Source organism: Erigeron canadensis, chromosome 7 (genome assembly GCF_010389155.1).
Source record: "Erigeron canadensis isolate Cc75 chromosome 7, C_canadensis_v1, whole genome shotgun sequence".
In the NCBI taxonomy this organism is placed as follows: domain Eukaryota; kingdom Viridiplantae; phylum Streptophyta; class Magnoliopsida; order Asterales; family Asteraceae; genus Erigeron; species Erigeron canadensis.
The window spans coordinates 9,215,565-9,240,908 of record NC_057767.1 but is presented as its reverse complement, the minus strand read 5'-3'; the positions used below and the strand labels follow the sequence as shown (position 1 = coordinate 9,240,908).

The following is a 25,344-nucleotide window of genomic DNA, read 5'->3' as shown; positions in this document are numbered from 1 at the left end:
TCAATCTAACAACCAAATTTGATCATTGAACGCATCTTATAAGTTTTTAGTTTATAATTTTAATTGTGGATAACTAGCACTTACATCATAACATTTTTAATTGGTTGATTCTTTCCAGTCATATCTAAATTAAGCTCATATGATGAATGATTATTTTAAAATTTAGCAAACATCTATACTATTATTTATTAAAAAAATACCCCCATGTTAAAAGTTACATAGGGAGAAATGTCTAAAATGTCCTTCCATGTAATATTTTCATCTACCACTCTTAAAATATATAATATTTTTACTTAGCACTAAAATATTTTAATTACACTACCCCTTAACATTAATGATTAAGTTATACTATCAATCCTTTATTTTTTAAAATATCCCCATTAATAATCTACATCAATCGACGTCTCATCTACCACAAATAGTCGCATTTACCACCACATCGTCGCCGCCACGACTACCGCCGCATTGCGCGGATAACGTGTTAATATTCATTAAGCAATTAACACATATAATTAGTGGAAGTCAAATCCAACAAATGACGATTCTCTAATTATTTATTATTAGATTTATTATTGATAGATACCAAACCTAACTACTATATGACTTTGGGTTATAATATTATGAAATCATAATTTCATGTGAGTTTTGTAATTTGAAAGTGTTATTATAAATTTTAATATACTATAATAATATTAGATAAAACAATAAAAGATTATCTTTTGAACTTTTAAAATATAGCGATTAGGTTTGTTATGACAAAATAAGTTTCTTTGTATTAGGATTTTGACTCTCAAGAAAATCATTGTTGAGTTGTTATTTTGAAGAGGACAACGGAACTTCTTGATTACCAATGTTACCAATCATAATTAATACGAGTAGCAAATTACCTTCAACGAATTTACTTTTAAAAATAGTTATAAGAAAATAAGATATCACCTAGTTGTTATCTTAATATATACTATAAAACAGTTGAAATAATAACTAATTAACCAATCACATCGTTCGATTTAATCAAATTGACTTTTGATGATGTTATCATTTAGATAAACTACAAATTAAAAATCATAATTAATCATTATCCAAATATATTATTATATTAATATTTATATTAATTTGTAGAAAAAGTCTCATTAATTTACACTTTTTTGTTTTCTATCAATAATTTATACTTTTTAGCCTTGAATATTTCATTTATATTTATTTTTAGCCATCAACTTGAGAGAATTTTTTAAAATTTACGATTTAATTAAAAAAAAAATTTAACATATGAAATATTTTCTACAAAAAATAACTTGAAAACCTAATGACTTATTAACAAATATTAGAAGAGTTCTAATTGTTATCAAATAATATAAAAACAATCCTAATTGTTATCATATTATCATAGAACAAGTTATTGAAAATAAACATATGCGTGTTATGAATGCGCATCATGATTAAATACATATACTTGAGTGTCAAGTACAGGATCACAAATATGTTTATATTTTAATTCTTAATTATTTTTTTCTAATAATATCACATTATGAGTACATCTGTTTCAAAATATTCTATAATGGAGAAAATATTATATATAGCATGTGTCTTGTGGAATGACTACGGCAAACAATTTCATCAATATGTCTAGGTTAATAATGACAGTGAGTAACCTATGATTATTGTATTACAACTTGCAAAATATAACACTAAAACCGTGTTTTTTAAAATTGTAAGCTTTTATGACTTAAATGTATAAATATCTAATATTGTTAATATCGTAAAACCCGTGTCCAGTGTTGGACACGGGTCTAAAATCTAGTTATTAAACTATAATTTACACCTTAAATTTTATTTATTTATTTTATTATATTAGAATTTTACATCAGTTACATTTATATCATTATATATTACTATTACTATTATTTTACATGTAATTCACTTTTTCTAGAAAGATAATTATTTTCATTTTACATCAAATTTAAAATTCAAACCAAGACAATTGTCCAAGTAAATAGGGATACAGTCACACATAATGCACTTAATCTATACTTCTAATGCACTTAATCTATACTTCTATACACTATTATAAAACAAACTATTTTACTCTGTTTTCAATTATATACTTTTAAAATTCTCAAAATACTCTTAATTTTCAACACATTTCTAACTCACACACTAAATTTGCCTAATATATCCCTAAAATATTTTCCAACCATATTTATCCAAACTATCTATCTCCTTTATTCATTAATTTAAATAGTTTCACCTAATATTTCCATAATACTCTTAATAAAATTATTTACAAAAGATACATCTCTTAACCATAAAATAACTACATTACTTTTACATCAATTACTTTTAGATTAATAACCACATCGTTACCATCACCACCCATTACCGTCACCACCATCGCATTGTGCGGATACCCATCTTGTGCAGCACAATATATAAATACAAGTCGTGTTAGATCATTACTACTGACTAAACAACAATAGTTTGTTAAGCAGTAAAATATTTTTGAAATACGACATGAGTAAACATTTTATACTGTATTCGATAATATTTTATGTTGGTTCTTGTGTGTGGTTAAAAATTACGTGTTCACTTTTTAAAACATAATTATAGTTTTCATTTAAAATCAAATATGGTTAGAATTTTTAATTTTAAAAATGCAAAAGTTTAACTAAGTATATAAGGCAACTTTCAATTAAGATAAAACTTATAGGGTGTAATGATAATTTTGTATTTTGTAATTTAAACTAAGGGATTTTCTAATGTGTGCCCATTAGGCACATAATAACAATTAAATAATCTCTTTTACTTTCTATATATGCAACTTAATTAATACTCTTAAACATTTACTTTTTCCCCTAATCTCTGTTTTACCTTTTATTTAAAAGCCAAATAACAATATTCAAGTTTCGTTAAAATATACCAAAGATATTCACATTCAATTTATTTCAATGTTAAGCTCAAAAAAATTCGTTAAAATATATTAAATAATGCCACGTGCATTCATTTGTTTCAATGTTATGTTTAATTTTTTTTGTGAAAATATATCAAAGAATGTTACATTCATTTGTTTCAATGTTACGTTTAGAAGATTTGTTTCAATTGCTAGCTAGCTGATAGAAATCTTGTCGTTATTTTTTCACCAACTATTTTTTTCATTTACAATACTTTTAATTGGAAATCCATTTCGCAAAATTTTGATAAAAGACAAATGCTTTTTTTTTCCCACAAAGACAACATTCACCCCGCTAATGGTTAATTCAAAAACTTGTTTCATGCCTTCATATATAATTCTAATCAAGTAAATGACTTATCAGAACTGTGCAATGTTAACTTGTACAGTCAGCTATACAGTTTGTACATTGTAGTACATCTACAAAAATTTGTTGTACGAATAACATTTCCCTTTTATTATCTTTGTAAATAAAATGCATGAAATAAAACAAATTAGCTGTTCAATTTTTTTTTTCAAACAAGAAACATAAATTATATAGTTATCACATGAAGGTAAATTTGGGGAAGGGAAAATTTGTGAGAGTTTAATATACGTGTAAAAAAAATCGGGTGAATTGCTTAAGAAAAAATACGTAGTCAATGATACAAAATAATGTAAGAATTGGATGAACAATAAATTATAAAGGATAAATTAGGGGTTAGGTGAAAAAGGAAAAAAAATTATAAATATTAATTATGTAGCATATAGCCATATATGGAAATCGAATAAAATTAATTATTGTTATTTTGTGCCTATTGGGCACACATTATAAAAACTCTTTAAACAATTGGGTGTAATATTTATAATGGATTATAGATTATAAATAGATTTTTTTTTAAAATGTGGATCATTTGCTCGTAACAGGGGATCTAATTTACGTTTTTTTAACTAAGTCCACGTTAGAGAGCCCAGTCACCCTCAATACCTTTTAGGTAAGAGAAAGCCCCAAGTCCCCAACTAAACCGCCTGAAGACACGACATTTAAGTTGGATAAAACTTTACCCCCTCTGCAAGACTCAAATCTGCTTCACTAGAGGACTTTACTTGTGAAATTCCTTGTAAACCCATATCTCGAACTCAAGACCCCCGTTTCTAATATTAATTTTATCGTTATAATTAAAAACATTTATATTTATTCATATGCATGCTCATAAAGCATTTAATTCCTTTTATTATTTTTTTTAACTAAGTTGAACTTGATGTGACAACAACAACGTAGATTTGATTAGTTGTTTTGTTATTTTGATTATCAAGTCTTTGTATTAAAACAATGATTATATATAAATTCTATGCAAGAGTGATATAAGACAATATAGTCTATACTATGATAATCCATGTATACTATGATAAATGTATGTATGTGATGTTATTGCTACTTTCTGCAGATACACGAATAGTTCCATGAGATAATGTCTATACTACATTAATCTCTATACTACAATGTTGTATGAGATGATATGTACAAGACATTAGCTCAATACTAGATATAAGGCATTAGCTCTATAAGATGCTATGTATAAGACATTAGTTCTATGAGATGATATATATAAGAGGCTGTGTTATGTATGCGAGAATGTTGTTAAGTCCATTGGGTTAAGCCTATAATCTATACGATATTAGCCTAAAACTATATAAGAAAAACCTTAGGTGGAAATCAGGGAGACTTCGATATTGAACAGCCGTGAGTGTGTGCGATTAGTTATTCTCTGCCTAGAAACAAAGTGCTATCTCAGCAATTGTTTGGAGGCTTTCTCAATTCGTATTTGCGTTGTGATAATATTGATTCGTATAATCAAAGTTATCTTGAAAGGATTCCGCACTCTCAACATAACAATACAATCTCGTTAGCAATCTATGTTACCAGGACTTTCAAATAACCTTCATTTTTTTTTATTATTTAAAGATCTCCGGTTGAAATATCTATGGTATCCACTTGAAATACCCATAATGTTTTTAATGAACTACTTAATTTATATACACCTTTAACTCTTAAATAATTATATTGTCTCTTCTTACATCAATTACCTTTATTCTAAAAATAACACCGCTACCGCCGTCAAAACCACCATGCCATGCCACGCCGCGCCACCCGTCACCGTTATGTGGCTAGCTAGTAAATATAAGAAGGAAGAAAATATGTGGCTATCATGTAGATAAACTTGGGTATAGAACCCCTCACATGTAATTTTTTAAACCATAAAGTTCATGTGGCCATGTGAGTAATTTATTTTACAACAAATTATTACAGTACCCATGCAATGCGGCAACAGTGGTGGTAAAGGCGGTCTAGTGGTGTAAGTGATGGTACTATTGGTGGTGGTGGTGTCAAGTGGTTTAGGTTGACATAATTGTGATAGTGAAAAATTTTTAGAGGATAAGAGTTTAAAGTGTTAATTATTAAAATAAAGGTTTTGAATGTAAATTAATTCATTAAGGACAAATTTGGTATTTTATAAAAATTATTTCCATAGTAGGTGATTAAGGACAGTTTATTAATTTCATATGTAACTATTATATAATTATTTTAAAAGTGAGGGGTATGATAATATTTTTTAAAAGAATATAGATATTAAAAAATTAATATATGAAGTCATCTATCATTCTCTATTATAGAGCTACAATAGATTTTAGACCTGTGTCCAACACTGGATACGGGCTTTACGATATTATCAATATTAGATCTTCATACATTTAATTCATAAAACCTTATAATTTTGAAGATATACGGTTATAAATGTTATACTTTGCAAGTTGTAGTACGATAATCACAGGTTCGTCACTGTCATTATTAGCTAATACATATTAATGGATTGTTTGTCGTAGTCATTGCACAAGACACATGATACAATAATTTCCTTATTATAAAATTTTTTGAAACCAGTGGTACTCAAAATGTGATATTATTATGAAAGATAATTAATAATTAAAATATAAAAATACTTGTGATCTTGTACTTGACATTCAACTATATGTATTTGATCATGATGCGGACCATAACACGAATAAGTTTATTTTCAATCACCTGTCTTATGATAATTAGATAAGATTAGGATTTTTTCATATTCTTTGATAACAATTAGGACTCTTAATTTTAGTAACAGTTGTAACTTTAAACATTAATACGCAAACCTAATAAATAAAAATGGTTAATTTTATGTATCTTTTTGATTGAGAGATAAAATGAATCTTGAATGGAGTTCATATTAACTTCGATTTAGTATTCAAGTAACTCTCTGTTGTAAATTGTGTTTTATTCTGTGATCGTCCTATGTTTTGTGATTCATAAAATGTTTAGGATAAGGATGTTGTATAAAAATCTAATCTAATACTCCATCCGTTCCATATTAATTGTCCTAGTTTGACTTTATGAGTCTTTTTATTTCAACTTTGACCTAAATATTTTTCTTTGTGTTATATAACACTTGATAGAACATATATGAATTGATTGAGTTATATATATACTTTTCATTGATATAACTTTCATCGACTAACATATAACAGAAACAAACATGATGCGGACCATAACACGAATATGTTTATTTTCAATCACCTGTCTTATGATAATTAGATAAGAATTGTGATTGTTTTCATATTCTTTGATAATAATTAGGACTCTTGATTTGAGTGACAATTGTAATTTAAAAAAATTAAATATATAAATGTTGTCGTTCTACAAAAAATATATTCTAACATTGATAGTTAAAAATAAGTATTAAAAACTTCTTAAGTTGATGGTTAAAAATAAATATAAATTAATTATTCAGGGCAAAAAAAATGTAAATTATTGATGGAAAACAAAAAAATGTAAATTGATGAGACTTTTTCTACAAATTAAAATAATAACTAATATAATAATATATTTGGATAATGATTATTAGAATTTTTAATTGATAGAGAATGACATAAGTGAGAGTCAATTTGATGAAATTGAGCGATTTAATTGATTAATAAGTCATTAGTTCAACTGTCCTATAGTATATATTAAGATTAAGATTGAGATTAAGATTAAGATCAAGACTTTTCCAAAAATATAAACATCTCTATACTAAATAAAAGGAAATTGTTATGACATCACTAATTTATATAAATAGCTTATTTGTCATTTTTAAATTTATTCTTAAAGTTTTGTTCTTTTTAACTTTATTTATTTATGATGTCATAAAAACTTTCCTTTTAAAATTTATTACATTTTTATTTTTGTTATTTAAGGATGTTTTTCTTTAAAAAAAATTTTATTTTCTTTTAAAAACTCTAATAATATATACATGGTAATTATTTCAATAATTTTGTCATAATAGAATTTTAAATTATTTGCATATTATGCGGGTTAATAAGTTAATTATAAGGTATATTATTTCAAGGTTGAGAGTACCGTTAGACTACTGCAACTTCAATGACGAAGGTAATTTTTATAAAACTTTTATCAATATGCCCGGGCTAAACCCGGCTTAATAAGCTACTAAACATATATATAAGAACACTGCATAGTATTTCTTTCCCTATTTTTTATTTTCCTGGCTTCCTGCTCCACCCACACCCACTCTCCTTTCCCTCACATCCTCCATAAAAATCCACACAACACATATTAAAAAAACACACACAAACAAACACACACATTAAACTCTTAAAACACACTGATTTTTATCAATTGATTTTATCAAAAATCAAATTAATTATATAAAGCCGGCAAAGAAACCAAATTCCCACAAAGAATCAGTCTACTGTTTACAGCTAACGGGAATTTAACAAAGATTTTGAATTTATTATGTTGGGAAATTTATATAAATTATAAATTATAATTTTTTTATAATATTATAAGAAAAACACATTTTGGGTTTTTGAAAATAATGCCAGAAAATTTGTGGGGTTTGTTAATAATTAGTTTTCCGATCTGGGTTTCGCCGGAAAGCTCGCCGGAGAAAATATAATTTATATATTTAATGGAGTTCAAGATTAGTAGGAAATGGTGTATTCAGCTATTACTTATACAGGTAAATTTTTTTGATTTTTGATTGTTTGTTTTTTGTTTATATTTGTCTTTTCATTACTGTTTCTGAAAACTATATTTTGGTGTTTATTTTTTGTTTAAGTTTTTGAAAAAGATTGAAGCTTTGAAATATATAGTGGAACTGTTCATAATTGTGAGTAATATTTGGGTAAATTTTTCTATTGGAACAAATTGAAGCTTTAATTGTATTTAAGTACTTATTGTTGTATGTAATTTTTAGTTGCATTTGCTCTTTATGGAAAAAAAAATAAAGATTAGGGTTTTGCTAATTTTAACAAGCTAAGTATAGTCTTTTTTTTTTAGGATATTAGGGTGTGAAGTGACATAAGTTAGAAATTAGTGAAAAGTTTGTTAATTTGCAATGAATTTTGAGGCGGGTTAACGGATGAGGCTTTTCCTGGTTTAGGTTACCCGGGTAGGGCGAGTCGTTGAGTCAAATGTGCACGACGTACATGGCTTAACCAGGCGATAAACTTTTTGGGATGGGTTATCTTGGTTTTGTAGTTTAGAGATCTAGATAAGTAAAATGATATTATAAAAGTTGCAGTTTTACTTGAGTTAAGTTTGTACTTGATGTACTTCTCTTTTTGTTTATTTAAGCTGAAATGATTGAATGAGTTGACTATTTTGTTTTTCAGATTCTGTTAGTGTTCGGATTTTTCGACATTGGTCAAGCAAAAAATGATGATAATCAATTGCCATGGAGAGAAGGAGAAAATGGAAATAAACATATTGCATCACATTCTTGTATTCATGATGAGATAATTGAACAAAGAAGAAAGAAACCCGGAAACAAGGTCTATTCGGTAACCCCACAAATTTATCAAGCTAGTGAACCAGAGCCTCTTTACCGCAAGGGAAGGGCGTTATTGGAAACTCAAAAAGTTTCAAGCTTTTCAAAGAATTCGAAACAACCCATCAGAATTTATTTAAACTATGATGCTGTTGGTCATTCACCTGCTAGAGATTGTAGAAACGTTGGCGATATAGTCAAAGTAAGTTCTGTTGAACAAACGGTTTGTTAAATGTTTGATTAGCTATAATAAATATTCCTTGATTATTTGGGTTATTTTATTTCCAGTTAGGTGAACCACCCGCAGCTTCTAATTTGGGTACACCCTCTTGTACTCCACCAGTTCTTGGTGACTGTTGGTACAACTGCACTTCAGATGATATAGCCAAGGAGGATAAAAGGCATCGTCTTCGAAGGGTATATCTCAAGTTTTGATTTTTCACCTGTGGATTTGGCTATTGGTGGTGATTATATGTGTGTTATGTTAATCATTGTTTTTTGTCTTATATTATGAGAGATTAGGCTCTCGGGCAGACTGCAGACTGGTTTAAAAGAGCTTTGTCTGTTGAACGTGTAAGAGGAAACTTGAGGTTAAGTGGGTACTCTGCTTGTGGACAAGATGGTGGTGTTCAGCTTCCTCGTGAATATGTAGAAGGTACATCATTATGACTTATGTCTTAGTAGATCAAAATCAGTTCAGTTTTTAATGTTTTTTTTTGTATTCCGTAGAGATAGGATGGGTCGGGTCGACATTTTGTCTCGTAAGTTACTTTCAATTAGAAATGCCTTAGGTATGATTACGAAACTAATGTTATTGCAATAATATTTTATAAGACAATGTAGGAGTTTCTAGGCAGAAACACACTCTTGGTGGCTTTTAACCTTTTTCAGCTAAAAAAGACAGTGACCGGTTTCAGATGGAATGCCACTGAAGTTAACCTATTCATTAGTAGTAGGGTTGAAATTGCCATCTTGTGTGATTAAAAAGATGACATATTTTGTTTCTTCTTCACAGAGGGTGTTGCTGACGCGGATTTGGTTCTTTTAGTGACTACAAGGCCCACCACTGGCAATACACTAGCATGGGCGGTAGCATGTGAACGTGATCAATGGGGTCGTGCAATTGCTGGTAATTCTATCTTATGTCTTGTAGAGATAGCAACGTCGACCCATTTACATAAAATGGGTTGAATCAGGTTACGTTTAGCCTCTAACCCCAGGCTGGTTAAATCATGATGTCGAAAAATTTTCATTGCTATTGGGATAAGTACACTTTTGCAGTATATTTTAAAGAAGCATTTTTTTTAGATCCACCCCCTACCTATATGAAACTATTCTGTTTCACTAATTTTCTACCCAATGTGGCATATCTATTTTTTTTTGTTAAATGTATTGTGACGTATGTAACATAAGTATTTACCTTATTGTATATGTGTATTTGCATTTTGTAGGACATGTAAATGTTGCCCCTCGTCACTTGACTGCAGTAGCAGAAACATTACTCTCAGCTACGCTCATACATGAAGTGAGTGTTGTGTAAGCGTTCAAAATAATATGAGATGTTTGCTGAAAAAGTTTTTAATAAACTCATGTTGCCAGGTGATGCATGTTCTTGGTTTTGATCCTCATGCTTTCACACATTTTAGAGATGAGAGAAAAAGGCGGCGTAGTCAGGTAAATACTATTTTTACAAGTCCGATTTCTTTCTTGGCTATGATTTTTAAATAGCTTATCTGGGTGACTTGTTTTGTAAGCCTTGATTTTATGCTGTATTTTAGGTTGATAACGTCCAAATTAACTAAAATTTGATTCATGATTTGCACTCTCAACCAACATGTTAACCACGGAAAAAACTTTAAGCCATGATTATTTTGTTCTACCTACAGGTTACTGAACAGGTAATGGATGAAAAGTTAGGGAGGACAGTAACGCGTGTGGTTTTGCCGCGTGTTGTCATGCATTCACGATATCATTATGGGGTACAATTTATTTCCTATTCTTCCTTGTGCTGTATTGGTAGATAATACTATAATAGAGGTGGTAGTTTTGAATCATCTACTTGTGAATGGTCTGAGTTAGGTTATGTTTGATCATTAATGTTAAATGGTATTTAGAAATAAATTGCCAATAGAGTCAAAAGGTTGAAAGTTGCCCAAAGTGTCTTTGAATGTGTTAAATCTCCTACATCATTTTACTAAGTTTGTTAAGATTATTTTAACAAAATATACTAGGAGTAATATGTAGTGCCTTTCTTTGACATTTTAGTAAAAGTCCAATTGTTTTGGAAGAAAAGTTGGAAGAAGTCCTTGTTTGCACCCAAACCCAATTTGAACCGTTACCCCTCTCAATTTGGATTAGAAGTTTTTATATCTTATTTTAGAAGTTTGCTTAATGATTTCTTCTTCATACAAACTATCAAGTTCAGAACAAATAAGTCAAATCAATGAAGCATTGAATAAGTTCTTCTTTGCAGACATTCTCCGATAACTTTACCGGGCTAGAATTAGAAGATGGTGGAGGTCGCGGAACATCAGGTTGGTAATCACTTAATTAAAATGTTTAGCAGGTCTGAACTGTTTTGGTTCTAATATGAGTATCAGGTATCGTCCTACCATTATTAAATAGTCCAAACATGCATCAGGATCCCACTGGGAGAAGAGGCTTTTAATGAATGAAATTATGACGGGGTCCGTTGATACACGATCAGTAGTTTCAAAAATGACATTAGCTTTACTGGAGGATAGTGGTTGGTATCAAGCTAATTATAGTATGGCAGACCGCCTTGATTGGGGCCGTAACCAAGGGACAGATTTTGTCACTGCTCCTTGTAACCTTTGGAAAGGTGCATATCATTGCAACACAACACAATTAACGGGATGTACATATAATCGGGAGGCTGAGGGTTATTGCCCAATTGTAAATTATAGTGCTGACCTTCCGCAGTGGGCCCGTTATTTCTCGCAGGCTAACAAAGGTGAGTGTATAAGATATTTTTAATCTGATTTAGGAACGTGAGTTTGAAATTTATAATGTAAATGCCGAATTAGTCAACTATTCGTTTTACAAATTTATGATTATCTACCAGAATGTCAATCAAATGGGACAATTCTTATATATATTATGAAATTTATATATAAGGAGAGGTAAATAAGTAATTTCTTTTAAATGTGAGTACAAAGGAGAGGCAAATAAGTAATTTCGATTTTCCCATTAATAATTTGTGGCCATTATAATGAAAATAATTATGTTTTAAATGTTAAGATTTTTAGAATTATAATTGATCTTAATTCGAATTTTCAAAATACCCCAGTTTGCTTCGTGTGTTTGAGAAATTGTAATAGTTTTGTCTACAATTGCTAATAGAGATTTTAATATTCTAATATGGTTATTGCAGGTGGGCAGTCACCGTTGGCTGATTACTGCACTTATTTGGTAGCTTATTCTGATGGTTCATGTATAGACACTAACAGTGCACGAGAACCAGATAGAATGTTAGGTGAAGTGCGTGGAAGTAACTCCAGGTGAGATTTAATTTCAAGACCGTTCAAGTAGTATATGTTAGTTGGAGAAATTTATTTAAGATAATGGTTTTAATTTTTTTTGTTGTTGAAGGTGTATGGCCTCTTCGTTAGTAAGAAATGGCTTTGTTCGGGGTTCTATATCTCAAGGAAATGGCTGTTATCAACGAAGATGTATAAACAATACATTGGAGGTGTGTTATTGAGCTTCCTGTTGAATTATTTATAAGCTAAAATTGCATGGATAATCTTTTTCTTACTCAAATTTAGAGTTGAAAGTTTCAACCCTTTCATATGATGGAACTAGTCAAAAGCCGCCTAATGTGTTTTTGAGACTTCAAATGCTTCCAATGCCATGGAGTTTTTTTTTTTTATCTAGAAAAGCTGTATAATTAATTTACTAATTTAGTTTTGTAATCAAATTCAAAAGGTTGCAATTTTGACCATCAAAAGGCTTGGGCTATTACCTTTTCCCGTTTTGCCACCGTTATTGAATTTATGAAATGTAGATTTTGATATCATATTTCCAGGTTGCTGTTGATGGCATTTGGAAAGTATGTCCTGAAGCTGGTGGCCCAGTCCAATTTCCTGGTTTCAACGGTAATATTTTAAAGCAAAATTTCACTCCTTTTGACCTAAAAGTTAACTGTATCTTTGTCCAATTCTATATTCTTATTGCATCAAATTTTTCATTTTATTTTTGGCCAAATAATTAAACTGCAGGTGAACTTATCTGCCCGGCATATCATGAACTTTGTAGTGTAGATCCTGTTTTAACAACTGGTCAGTGCCCAAAGTTGTGTAACTCTAATGGTGATTGTGTTGATGGAAAATGTCACTGTTTTATCGGGTTTGATGGCCATGATTGTAGCAAACGTAAGTATCCCTTTTCCTTTTTATTTTTGTTATGATGTTTCATGGTTGGAACATTATTTATAAAAGACTTGTTCCAGGATCCTGCCCTAACAATTGTAGCTCAAATGGGAAGTGCCTAAAGAATGGACTCTGTGAATGTGCAAATGGATACACTGGGATTGATTGCTCAACCGGTGAGTATGGTGATTATATGGTTTACACATGATTTGAATATTACCAACTTTGAATAAATATGATTTTTGATTGTATGCAGCTGTGTGCGATGAACAATGCAGTCTTCATGGTGGGGTTTGTGATAACGGTGTTTGTGAATTCCGGTGCTCCGACTATGCGGGCTACACCTGTCGAAATACTTCAACCCTTCTGGATAGTCTTTCCATTTGTAATGACGTTTTAATGAATGATGTTGATGGGCAACATTGTGCACCGAGTGAATCAAGTATATTACAGCAGCTCGAGGAAGTTGTAGTCATGCCAAATTACCACCGTTTATACCCAACTGGTCCTAGAAAAATTTTCAACATATTCAGAGGCAGAAATTGCGATAAAGCTGCCAAACGATTAGCATGTTGGGTAAGTTTCCTTTTTCATAAATAGCAAGAACATATTTTCAGTCAATTTCCATTTAAGGAATGTACTTTCAAATCAAGGCTTAAAGGGCCTCTGCTATAAGCTTAGTTTATCACCATGACCCCATTGTCCGTTTACTGTACATTCTTGTATGCCCTTTTAGTAATGTTCCGTTCACAAGATGGTAAAGTTGTTACGCTGCTAACTTGCAACTATTTTTGAACCGAACAGATATCAATACAAAAATGTGAAAAACACGGCGATAACAGATTAAGAGTGTGTCACTCGGCATGCCAAGCGTATAATATGGCGTGTGGGGCTTCATTGGATTGCTCGGATCAAACCCTTTTTAGTGGTGAAGGTGAAGGAGAGGGCGAGGGCTTATGCACAGGTTGGGGTGAAATGGAATCATGGTTTTGAAGCCGCCCATCATTTGTATTAACAGATAATTCATGTAAATCATAGGTAGTTTTTAACCCCGAGTTTAATTGTGACATTCGGGCTGTAGTTTTTTGAGGTTTAGTGTATAATTTTAGTGAAATGGTCATAGCACGAAGTGCGAATGACTTTAGTTTTAGGGTTTGTTTTACCCTAACCCAAGAGTTATTTAGATTTTTTGGGATGGGGATTTTTATAATTGGTGAAATCCCTTAAAATGTAGAGAAGTGTATGGATTATATGGAAAAGATTAAAAGAAAAAGGGAATGTTATGAAAATCTACTTGCTAGTCTGTGATGGTGTTGTCTTGTGGTTCATGTTTGAGCTCGGCTCGATTATCACTTATAAATGGTCAGAAACATGCTCAATTAGACGAGCCCCATCAAAGATCTTAGACTTAGTATTAGTGTATAAGCTGACTAGAGCCGTGTTTACTTGCATTATACTTGAAGTTTCATAACGAAGTCTTGTTCTTTTAAGAGCTCAGCTCAAGTCTACTTGAGTATATGTTTTGAATTAGTATTCTGATATTGGTTAAAGTTTGACTAATTTATAGCTCAAATGCATGGTGTTGCTTAATTCCTTTCTGCGTGATCTAATCGCTACGGTTACTAAATGTTGATTTGTAAAAGTATTTTCGTCTACTAGATCTTCGTTGGTTCTTATTGTACCATTTGTCACAAATGTTTTTGTAGGTGATTTTTACACCATGAAAATTAACTTCATACACCATAAGAACAATTTTACACCATGTTCTATATAAATCTAGTGACACATGAATGCATGAAGTAAATTTTTTGGTGCAAGGCCCTTTAGTATAACTGTATAGCTAGCTTTCATATGGTTACATTTTGTCCATAGACTCACACTTGCATAGGATTGTAAAAACAAACTTACTCTAACAAAGCTAGACGACTGGGTGGGTAGTACCGAACGGACCGAACCAAAAAGCCAAAAGTCCTGACTCTAACTGGAACGGTTTATCTTATAGAAAACCATAAAGTTTTGTCTTGGGTACAAACTAACCCAAATCGATCCATTTTCATAAATAGCCCATTTTTTCCCCATAACTTCTATATCCAGCTATAAGCCTACAATTGACAAGCATACGCATGATTATAAAAACACCTAAAATTATTTAGAATTTAACAACATTCTATAGTATAAAATGTAACATAATTCAACATATATAAACTTATTCTGTACAGAACAGGTTCATTTCCCCTAAATCGACTTCTTTGGAGATAATAACATTTTCGCATAGTCAAGAACCGGTGAGGGATGAAAACCAAAGTTTGTAGCTAAAGTCAAGTATGCACAAGCTAAGCCAACATAGATTTTGAACCCAAAAGATAAATAAAATGTAGCATATGTTGATACACATGTGACGGCTAAAACTGCCAAGCACCTGGCCAAGCATTTTATAGTCGAGAGCTCGGTTTCTGTTCCTTCATTTGGAAAATGACCCGTTGTAATAAAATCTGAAAGTAACTGATCCTTGAGATGAAATGTATTTAATAGCCAAGAATTGCACTCAGTTTGTGAAGATGGGATATCGTCTAGCGGGATGCGACGAACATGGACATGAACTTCTGTTGGTTCTATGCCAAAAACGTTATCCAAGAAAGTGGGACACCGGTTCTTGTATGCTATTGTCACGTCATACACTGAAACAAACTTATATTACTTAACAAGTCTATTATTAGGGAGAAATACAGAGAAATGAAACGAAAGAGAAATGTAAAAATGTAAAAATGTGGAGTGTATAGATATGTAAGGTGTTTTATAAAGATAATTATGTTGGGGAATATGACAAGAGAATGTATGACCTGCATCCAAAGATCCCCTTAGTATTTCCAAACAAGCATGGAAGCCTCTTGATTTGGGAAGCAACACATTCTTTAGAATAGGTAACCCATTTTCAGCAGCAAATTTCTGGCTTTTTACGCACTTTTGTTCTCTGCGTTTGAAGAGAAAACCGTTTATTGTTAATCAAAAGCAAAAAATGGTAGAAGATACAGTCGGTTGTATCTAGATACTAAAGACGACAATTTCAACCCATTCACTTATGAATGAGCTGATTTGCATCAGGAACTAGTTTTTCCTTTGAGATATAACAGATTATAAGATGTTTCTGCCCCCTTATGGTGATGAAAATGGACATAAAACGTTTCTTCCCAACGGCACTAAACATTTAACCTGAACCCCTTTACCCGACCAGCTGAACATATATATAAATGAAGAAAAAGATGAGATGAGTATATAGGCATTACGTAAAATCAGTTCCTTCGGGAAAAAGAGCAAGCCACAACTCATCTATTGGATTGGTAAAAGTCATCAGTGTCTTTCGCATCATAATTTCATCTACTTTCCACTTTCTTTCAACTGAAATGAACTCCAAAATATGAAATCCCCAGCCCCAAAGTGGCAATTTCATCAAGCTGCTCTTAAGAACATACTTGATACTTCCTAAGGATCCCTTTCTTAGTGCAAGATCCCAAAGATACATCCAGTCAACTTCCGTTTTATGATTAGCAATAAGTAAAACACGCTCCCTTTGTGGAACACTTTCTCCAGAAAACACAACCTTAGTTTTGTTGATCTTTTCAAATAAGAAAGGCCACATAGCTAGCCAAAGACCGAGAAAGAAAGATGTTAACTTCCTACTATAATGTATGCTAAATAGACGGAGAAAAACTGCTGCAAAGGGGGCTAAATATATCAAATACATGAAGGAAGTCAATACATAAACCACCATACATACAATCCCCCTTATAGCCATTGGAAGAGTCAAAGCGTAATTCTTTGGTCCATCAACATCCATCTTCCCCAAATATTTTTCGGTAATACAATGATCTTATATATCCAAATTTAACAAAAGTGACCGTATCTGAGAAGATTGATAACACCCTTTTCCTGCTAAGAAAAAGATTCAACAAGGTTTAGTGAACTAAAAGAATACCAACAAATCATCGGTGTTCTGAAGGAAAAATCAGATTCAGCTGTCAACTGTCCCTACTCCCTATCGTTGAAATTGCACCCATCAAATATGGATGACTGACTAGAGGCTGAAACACCTTAGTTGTGTTTAAACTGACTATTATATCGGTATATGTATATCAGAAAACTCGAACTATCACTCAATTCAGTTAGACAGCTTCTAAAACTCACAAAATATATGTTTTGGCTTCAAATTGGCAGAAAACCAGTAAATGGTTGGTAAAGAAATAAGAAGAAATATATGGCAACTTATCACACGAATAAAGCCTTCTCCAAAATAATACCGATCATATTAATTAACATTTAGAGTATGTTGACTAATTATAGAGCAAGTATAGTGTAAGCAGGCTAATTTAGACTGAATGTTTTCTTATTAATTACACTAGTAAAATCAAACCATCTACATCATATTAACTCTTCCAACAAGAAATTAATTAATATCACAATATAAACTTCTACAAGCCATTGACGGTCTCCCTTTGCCAGTATCACAAAGTTTAAATTTATGTAACTGTGACAAGTTGTAAAACAAAATCATAATTTATATAAGTGTCAGAACAATTTAGGGTGCGTTCAGTTGTAGAAAAATTGAGCAATTGAGGAGTAACACTTTCAAAGAAAATTCGAGAAACAGAAGACATGATCAAATTAGATTTGAATAAAAAATTTCATAGACGTGAGAAAAGTCCATTTTCAAATTCTTTTCCTTTCCAAAAACTCATACTCTCTACAAAAATGATAAAATAATACTACACGTTTTCAAAAGGTTTGAGGGCTTTCTAGAGATGAAAAACACATATCTCAATTTCCTGGAAAATATAGATGACAAATCAAAAACAAATTTCTTCAATTACATGTGCTTAATTAAAATGATCACCTTCTAAGCTATACTGCACTTGCTCAAATTCTCTGTTTCTCAAAATGCACATACAAATCCCTTTTTAATTTACCATCCATAACATCGACGTTTTATGTACATTATTCACATTTGAATGCTCGTAAATCATTCTACATTTCTCATAGCATGTAAATTACACGAAGAACAACAACGATAGCAACATTACTAAGATCAAATATTGATTGAAAACTACTATAGGCACATATATACAAATATAATCACGTAAGTAATTTGATCATATGAATCACATATGATCTACAATTTCATATTCTTATTAATCAATATAACAACAATTACATAAAATGTGTATATCACCAATAAAAAGAAAGAAGGAAAAAAAAAAAGAGGCAATATGTATGTAGTGTACGTACCTAAGTTGAATCTAATGGATGATTATCTATCTATAAAAAATGGCAAATGAATGTACCTTTACGTTAAATAGCAGTGACAAATCATGCGAGTTATGAGACAGCATATTTTGGTTATAACATTCACTTTGATAGTACTTTACAAGTTTAGTCCCTTACTTTACATGATTAATTAAAAATAAAATATAAAAAATAAAAAAAAATTAAAATTAAAATTAAAATTAAAATTAAAATTTTCTTAAAAAGACTAGTTTGGATCAGTAATGGACCATTGAAGTTCCGTGTATACCACCCGAGCATATTCCAACACCAAATTTTCAATTCAGTAAACTCGGCCAATATTTTTTAAAAAAGAATTCTTTTATGAGATTTGAACCCAAAACTTATGATACAAATAAGTCTTATCCCATTACAAATGTTACGATTGTTACCTCGTCTATGTCCGAGTACGGTTAATGAAAAAGTTTCATTTACCACTATGACTTTGGTCCGGCATTTGCTATTTATAAATTATAACAATAACGATAAATGTGGTCTACTTTTTTTTAACTTGTTGAGTTAGGTGATATCATCATGTGTTTGTATGTGGTTGTTTTTATGACTTTTTTTTTGGTGAAATTGTTGATTAAATTAATTTGTTTACTTGCACATTTCGAAGTGTATTGCATGTTCACCTTTAAGTTTTGCAAAGTGAAATAAACATATAAATAATTTAACACCAAGTTTATACATAGATTAGATTATTATATGTACCCGCAAGATATATTTGATTAAAAAAAATCCAACTATTTGTAGTTGGTATTATCCAATCTTACATACTTATATTGAGAGATTATACACATCAAACACCGTTACGTACATAAATGAAATCACACCTACTCAAACATGATCTACAAAGTAAATACGATAACTTAAAGGAATGTGAGAAAAAGATGAAGTGGCACTAGTAGTCTTTACTTCATCAAAACACGTATACGTAAATAGTCAACATCATCACAATCACATAATTTGCTTACCTTATAGGAAAAAAATTAAGTAAAGAAATTAAATATATGTGTAATTATTACAACAAAGGTAATATATATATATATATATATATATATATAAGTGTATACGATCATGGTATCCGGACAATGCGTCGGCGGTGGTGGGAAGGTGGTCTAGTGGTGTCGGTGATAGTTCTATTGGTGATGATGGCGGTGTCAAGTGGTGTAGGTTGATATAATTATAATAGTGGAAATTCTTTAAAAAATAAATGTTAGCTTGAAGTGTTAATTATTAAAATAAAGGTTTAATGTGTAAATTGATTCATTAAAATCAAATTTGGTATTTAAAAAAAATCTTTTCATAGTGAGTGTTTATTAAAAGTAATTTAATAATTATATATGTAACTATTTTTAAATATGGGGGGTGTGATATATAATTTTTATAAAGTAGTATAGATTTATATATAAATTTTTTATATATAAATTACACGGATCATCCATATGGTTTGCATGAATTAATATGATGATTTGTCGTTTTAGTTTTGATTATAAGATGTTGACACACATGGTTAAATTGAATTGGTATGTGGTAGGTGTTGATGGTGGATTAATGGCGACGGTTAGTGGCATAAAAGCTTGAAGATGACATGGTTATGAACGACCATACGAGGGAGACATGTTGGAATTAATTGTGTAGGTTTTATATTAAAATAAAAGGATAAGTACGTAAGAATGCATTAGATTATAAACAAATATTTATTTTGTACAATGAATTACTTTGATGTTTACCGTAAGTAATAAATTTTCAAAAGAATATTAGATGTATCAGATCACTCAAAAATTTACAAGTGACAACTTATAACCTTTTAATATGATTGTCACATATACCCGTGTACATCCAATAACCGAGATTTAAATGTTCATTACACATAATAAACATATAAATAATTCATTACATAACATAACAACTTTATAAGACAACTAACCACTAGCCTTAGACTGCCTTGATGAAAATTTCACTTTTTCAAGAGAAATTCACATAACTCATATAGAATACAAGCATGATTCCTATAATAGCAATACGTTCACATTTTATAAGTTATTACAAACCATCTCTTTTCATGTGAATATTGGAAGCCTATTTTATGAGTTAACATTATGACATCCAAACGCTGTATAAATTTATTGTACTGGCCGGTAGCATAAGTGCATTAAGTTGGTCGGGTCATCAATCAGATAAGATAGGATAACATGCCGGTCAGTAATATATTTAAGTGAGAGTTAAATGTTAATTTAAATGTGAGGTGACAAATGGTAGAAAATATTTATCGGATATGTAAACATTATCGAAAGTGAAATTGTAACAACAGAATCAGAGAAGATTGAGCACGATTTTGTTGTTTCAACTGATTCAACAACTTTAGTGAGAAATAGTTGGAATATTACTGACGAATCATCTTTGGTATACATGTAGATATACATCTATTTTTGACTGTTTCTATGATTGAAATAGTACAAAAAATTGAATGACAGCTTTAAAAGAATGCTAGTTAGAAAATGAGACATACGGTGATTGCGTATACACGTATGTATACCACTATTCTTTAGTTGTATACCATCGAATGTAATTCACGTCCTTCTATAATGTTGTACCGTATATCACGTTCAGTGATGTCGGGCTAAAAAATACGAGTATGTAGCAATCAGTACATGAATGAATTCTCATTTGGTTCATTGTTCAATGGTTGGAAGTATTTTACTTTGTGTTTTTTTAGGGGATAAGGGTTTAAATTCTGACACATGTAAATGTGGTAAGGAGTTTTAGCAATGTTATACTCATTTACATATGGACGAGCAAACTCTTTTAAAGTGTTGTCAGGATTCGAACCCGGCGTGAATACACTAAAGTTGGAGGTGTTAGTTATATATCCGCTCCTTTCAAAAAAAAAAGTACATTGAAAGAATTATTTTACAAGTAATTATTATAAGTATTAGTCATATGCCCGCGCGATGCGGTGTTGTTGTGGTGATGGCAACGATGGTAACAGGTGGCGGCGGCTGTGATGGCGGCGACGTTAGGTGTTGGCGGCGATGACGGTTATTAATGTAAAAGGTAATTGATATAAAAGGAGGTTATTTAGTTATATTAAGATTGAAAGAAAAATAATTTTATTAAAGGTATTATTATATATATATATATGAAAAATGATAAATCCTCCTAACCAATCCTCCTAAAATTCCTCCTAATATATCCACTTATTAACACATGGAATCCACTAATTTTCTTTTCTAATTTCACCTCCTGATTTTCCACATGTCACAATCCTATTAATTAAGAAGATTTTTAGGCTAACAATTTAGGATGATTGATCATTACCCTATATATATATATATATATATATATATTAGGTGATAATGTTCAAATTAATAAATAAAGGAAATGGACACTTCATGTAGATCAAGTTTTTTCTTTTAAAGAAAATGAAATAAGGTAAATGTTTTATAAAATAGTATAGATATAGATATATATTTTCTCCCATTCCCAAGAGGTCAAAGTCTACAATCCTACATAATTTTTTTTATTTATTTTAAATAGTTTGTCAGGTATTCGACATCAGGGAACACCTCACCGTATAATGGTGAATCCCTACACGTACCCTAGATTATGAGATATAGACCATAAGCCGTTACAAGTGATTCAAGGAAAAACCCCACAAACTTTGTCACTCTTAATAGTCAAACCTAATACTTGTAAGAAAAACCATGATGTATGCATCTGTCCGTTGAGTTAACTTTATCTGCTATAAACTACATAATACACCATTGGATTTAAAGCATGGTCTATTTTTCAAGAGCCTCTATCACCCCACCTACTTGTTATATATAATTTATTCTTCATTTTCTAAATGATACTCCGTAATCAAATGATTGGATTCTTATAAAGAAATTTAATTAACAAATAAAAGTTATACAAGTTAAATTATAGTGATTTATGTATGAATATAGGGTAGTGATATATATATATATATATATATATAACAACTTTGTCATTTTTAATAACTGTATACATTATACTGCACAATGTACAACTGTATAAACAAACATTGTTGTGGAAAACTAAAAATTGTTATAGATTTATCATTTCTCATGAATATGTAAGTGCATCTAACTACCTAAGGTGTATCAACTAGCTAAAGCGCGCACTATCAGTCAAAATAATTACAGTGTATACATTATTAGATTTATGTATGAATATAAGTGCATCTAAGGGGTATCAAATTAGTCCTGTTTATATTATCCAACTTTTAAACAATCGGTAGCGTGCATCAAGAATTCAAGAGTCTTAATTAATTAGTGTTTTTTATGCTAATTGTTACCTATACCTAATCTATACTATACCTTAAAATCATTTACTCCTAAATTTCTTTAAAAAAACTTTGATAAGCCCAAACTATTCTTTTCTTTTATTCTTTTAAATGCAATAATAAATCAGACGATACATAATATAGTAATAAACTAACGAGTTAGATACACATAATAACAAAACACGACCATACAAAAAAACATTTTGATGTAATGCTCATCTATAATTTACTTTAAAGAACCCATTCTACATATTTATTTAAATCCCAGCATATAACTAGTATATCAAAGCCATTTCCCAAACATATATAACAACCATATGGATTGAGAGGTGATATATACTTGGCATATCATTTGATACATCTATCAATTTTATATTTCATTATTGACTTTACGGTCTATTATATAGTACTAGCTAGTTGTATATTATCTCCCATATGGATATGAACATGGATGGCATCATGGCAACATAAAAAGTTACCTCATAAAGACATTGTTACATATATATTCCAATTATGATTCGTTTAAAATGCAATTAATAACCATAAAAAATATATATATGTTATATAGATAAAAGAAATGATATGCGTACCTAATTAGGCGAATCAAGATGAAGAGAAAGATGAATAAAGAAGAGAAAGATGAATTAAGAGAATATCGTCGGTGGTACAAATACGTTATAAATGGCCATAGCAATGACGATTCAAGTGAGTTAATGAGAGTGGGGTGGCGGTATGTACCGTTGGAATTTCAATGTTTATCCCCTCATCATTTCTTAATATGCATGTTTATTCAAAAGTTTCTCTAAAAAATAACCGGAATCATTTTATGTATTAAACTTTTATGTTTTTCATGATCGATGTAAAATTTCTAAGGTATTTATTAAAATAATATGGTTTTAATTAGAAGTAAACGAGCCGAGCCCGAACTTGACAGTATTCGAGCTCGAGATGTTTAAGGAGCTCGGGCTCGAGCTCGTTCAAATCTTAGTATTTAAATTCGGTCTCGGCTCCTGATTTGCTAAGAAAGCTGGAGCTCGACTTGAGCTCGTTAAGTGATTAAACTAAGCTTAATTATTAAAGGCTCGTCAAAAAAGCCCGTTTAAGTTCGACTCGATTAGTATATGAATGCTTTATTAATATAATAATATGTATATATATGATTATTATATTATATACTATATGAAAGCTCGTTTAGGCTCGCGAGCTTAATTGAGTTATGGATTCGACTCGCAAGCTTAATCGAGTTATGGATTCGAAGTTCAAGCTCGGTTAATAAACGAGTCAACATTTAAGCTCGAATTCGACTCGACCTTGTTTAAGCTCGGCTCAAAACGAACTTTTTACGAATCGAATTCGAATAGTTTACGAGCAGGTTTGACTCGTTTACATCCTTAGTTTTAATGATTGATGTAACATATTAACCGATTGATAATTTTAGATACATAATAGTAAAAAAGGACAACTTTGGATACATACAATAGCATAAACAATAAATTAGGGGGAGGGTTCAAGAGTCCTGCGTTTAATCTCAAACATGCGTGGTTCGAACTCCGCATACTATTTAATTAGATATCATTGTAGTGTTTCGAATGCTAACTGCTAACTATTAACTACTAACTCGATATTAACAAAAAAAATTAATATAAAAAATAATAAATAAACGATAGAATTAGTAACCACTGTTACCGCCAGCCAACGCCGTCACCACCCAACGCTGCCGGTGCTACCACCATGTCACCGCATCGTATGAATATGTGACTAGTTTTTGATAATAAAGTTGGGTATCTATATGACATCACATCGATCGTACAAGTTTGTGAAGAGGGCCTGAGCGGAATGGGGATCAGACTTATTATATATCAATGGTTTTTCCTTATAAATTAAATATGCCCCCAAGTCCCCAACTATAATTAATAAGCTATTATGATAATCAAAAGTAACAAATTCTTTCTAGCTAGATAATTGCATATCAAATCTTGCCCAGAGTATCTTTTAAATCTACTATGTGGGCTCGGGGGTGAGTTTACGTAAGGTCTCAAGTTCGAGTTTTGGGGTTCTCATCTCAAAGGAATTTTCCATGAGGATGGGGTTGGAGGTCCAAAAAATCTCTGGTTAATATTGTTTCCAACACGTCTGAATCGAAACTCACTTAAAAAAAATAAATAAATAAACTTCTATATATACAAGGGTGTGTTGTGAAAACTCAAATAATGTATATATCTTACGTTTCATAATGCTGTTTTAATTGGTTGGATTTCCTTTTCATGAACATGGATATTTGTTGTGTTTTGTAAGTTGTTGATCAAAAACAAATTTGGAAAGTTTCAATAATCTGCCCTTTTAGCACGTGTAAGGGTTTAATCCATGCAAGCGTCGTTGTGGTTTTAAGATATACGAGTATAATTTAAGTATGAAAATGACGTACATCTGTTTATGTATCGATGTACATTAGATTGATGTCTGCGCAATGCAACGGTGATAACAGAGACGGTGATGGTGTAGTTATTAACGTAAAAATAATTTCATTGTGGTCGGAGA

At 30.8% G+C, this 25,344-nt stretch overlaps 2 protein-coding genes across 2 annotated transcripts; one reads left to right on the top strand and one right to left on the bottom strand.

Moving 5' to 3' along the window:
• Positions 1-7,513: 7,513 nt before the first annotated feature.
• Positions 7,514-14,481, top strand: LOC122608484 (leishmanolysin homolog). The gene is made up of 17 exons (XM_043781590.1): positions 7,514-7,977; positions 8,633-8,989; positions 9,076-9,204; positions 9,310-9,442; positions 9,803-9,916; positions 10,239-10,312; positions 10,387-10,461; positions 10,674-10,766; positions 11,261-11,321; positions 11,429-11,761; positions 12,182-12,308; positions 12,400-12,499; positions 12,836-12,905; positions 13,029-13,181; positions 13,259-13,354; positions 13,435-13,754; positions 13,983-14,481. Exons 1-17 carry the CDS (start codon positions 7,927-7,929, stop codon positions 14,169-14,171), a joined length of 2,475 nt encoding a protein of 824 aa, XP_043637525.1. The 5' UTR covers positions 7,514-7,926; the 3' UTR covers positions 14,172-14,481.
• Positions 14,482-15,348: 867 nt separating this feature from the next.
• LOC122607146 (probable 1-acyl-sn-glycerol-3-phosphate acyltransferase 5) lies at positions 15,349-23,486 on the bottom strand. The gene is made up of 4 exons (XM_043780068.1): positions 23,397-23,486; positions 16,463-17,105; positions 16,019-16,149; positions 15,349-15,856 (listed from the first exon to the last, which is right to left on the bottom strand). Exons 2-4 carry the CDS (start codon positions 17,011-17,013, stop codon positions 15,414-15,416), a joined length of 1,125 nt encoding a protein of 374 aa, XP_043636003.1. The 5' UTR covers positions 17,014-17,105; positions 23,397-23,486; the 3' UTR covers positions 15,349-15,413.
• Positions 23,487-25,344: the final 1,858 nt, after the last annotated feature.

Excerpts from the sequence above, each read along its gene's own strand:
- LOC122608484 (XM_043781590.1), top strand. The coding sequence starts at position 7,927 with ATGGAGTTCAAGATTAGTAGGAAATGGTGTATTCAGCTATTACTTATA. Across the intron at positions 12,906-13,028 it reads CCAATTTCCTGGTTTCAACG|GTGAACTTATCTGCCCGGCA; the intron begins GTAATATTTTAA and ends ATTAAACTGCAG. Across the intron at positions 13,755-13,982 it reads CCAAACGATTAGCATGTTGG|ATATCAATACAAAAATGTGA; the intron begins GTAAGTTTCCTT and ends TGAACCGAACAG.
- LOC122607146 (XM_043780068.1), bottom strand. The coding sequence starts at position 17,013 with ATGGATGTTGATGGACCAAAGAATTACGCTTTGACTCTTCCAATGGCT. Across the intron at positions 16,150-16,462 it reads CCCGAAGGAACTGATTTTAC|AGAACAAAAGTGCGTAAAAA; the intron begins GTAATGCCTATA and ends CTTCAAACGCAG. Across the intron at positions 15,857-16,018 it reads AAGGGGATCTTTGGATGCAG|TGTATGACGTGACAATAGCA; the intron begins GTCATACATTCT and ends AGTTTGTTTCAG.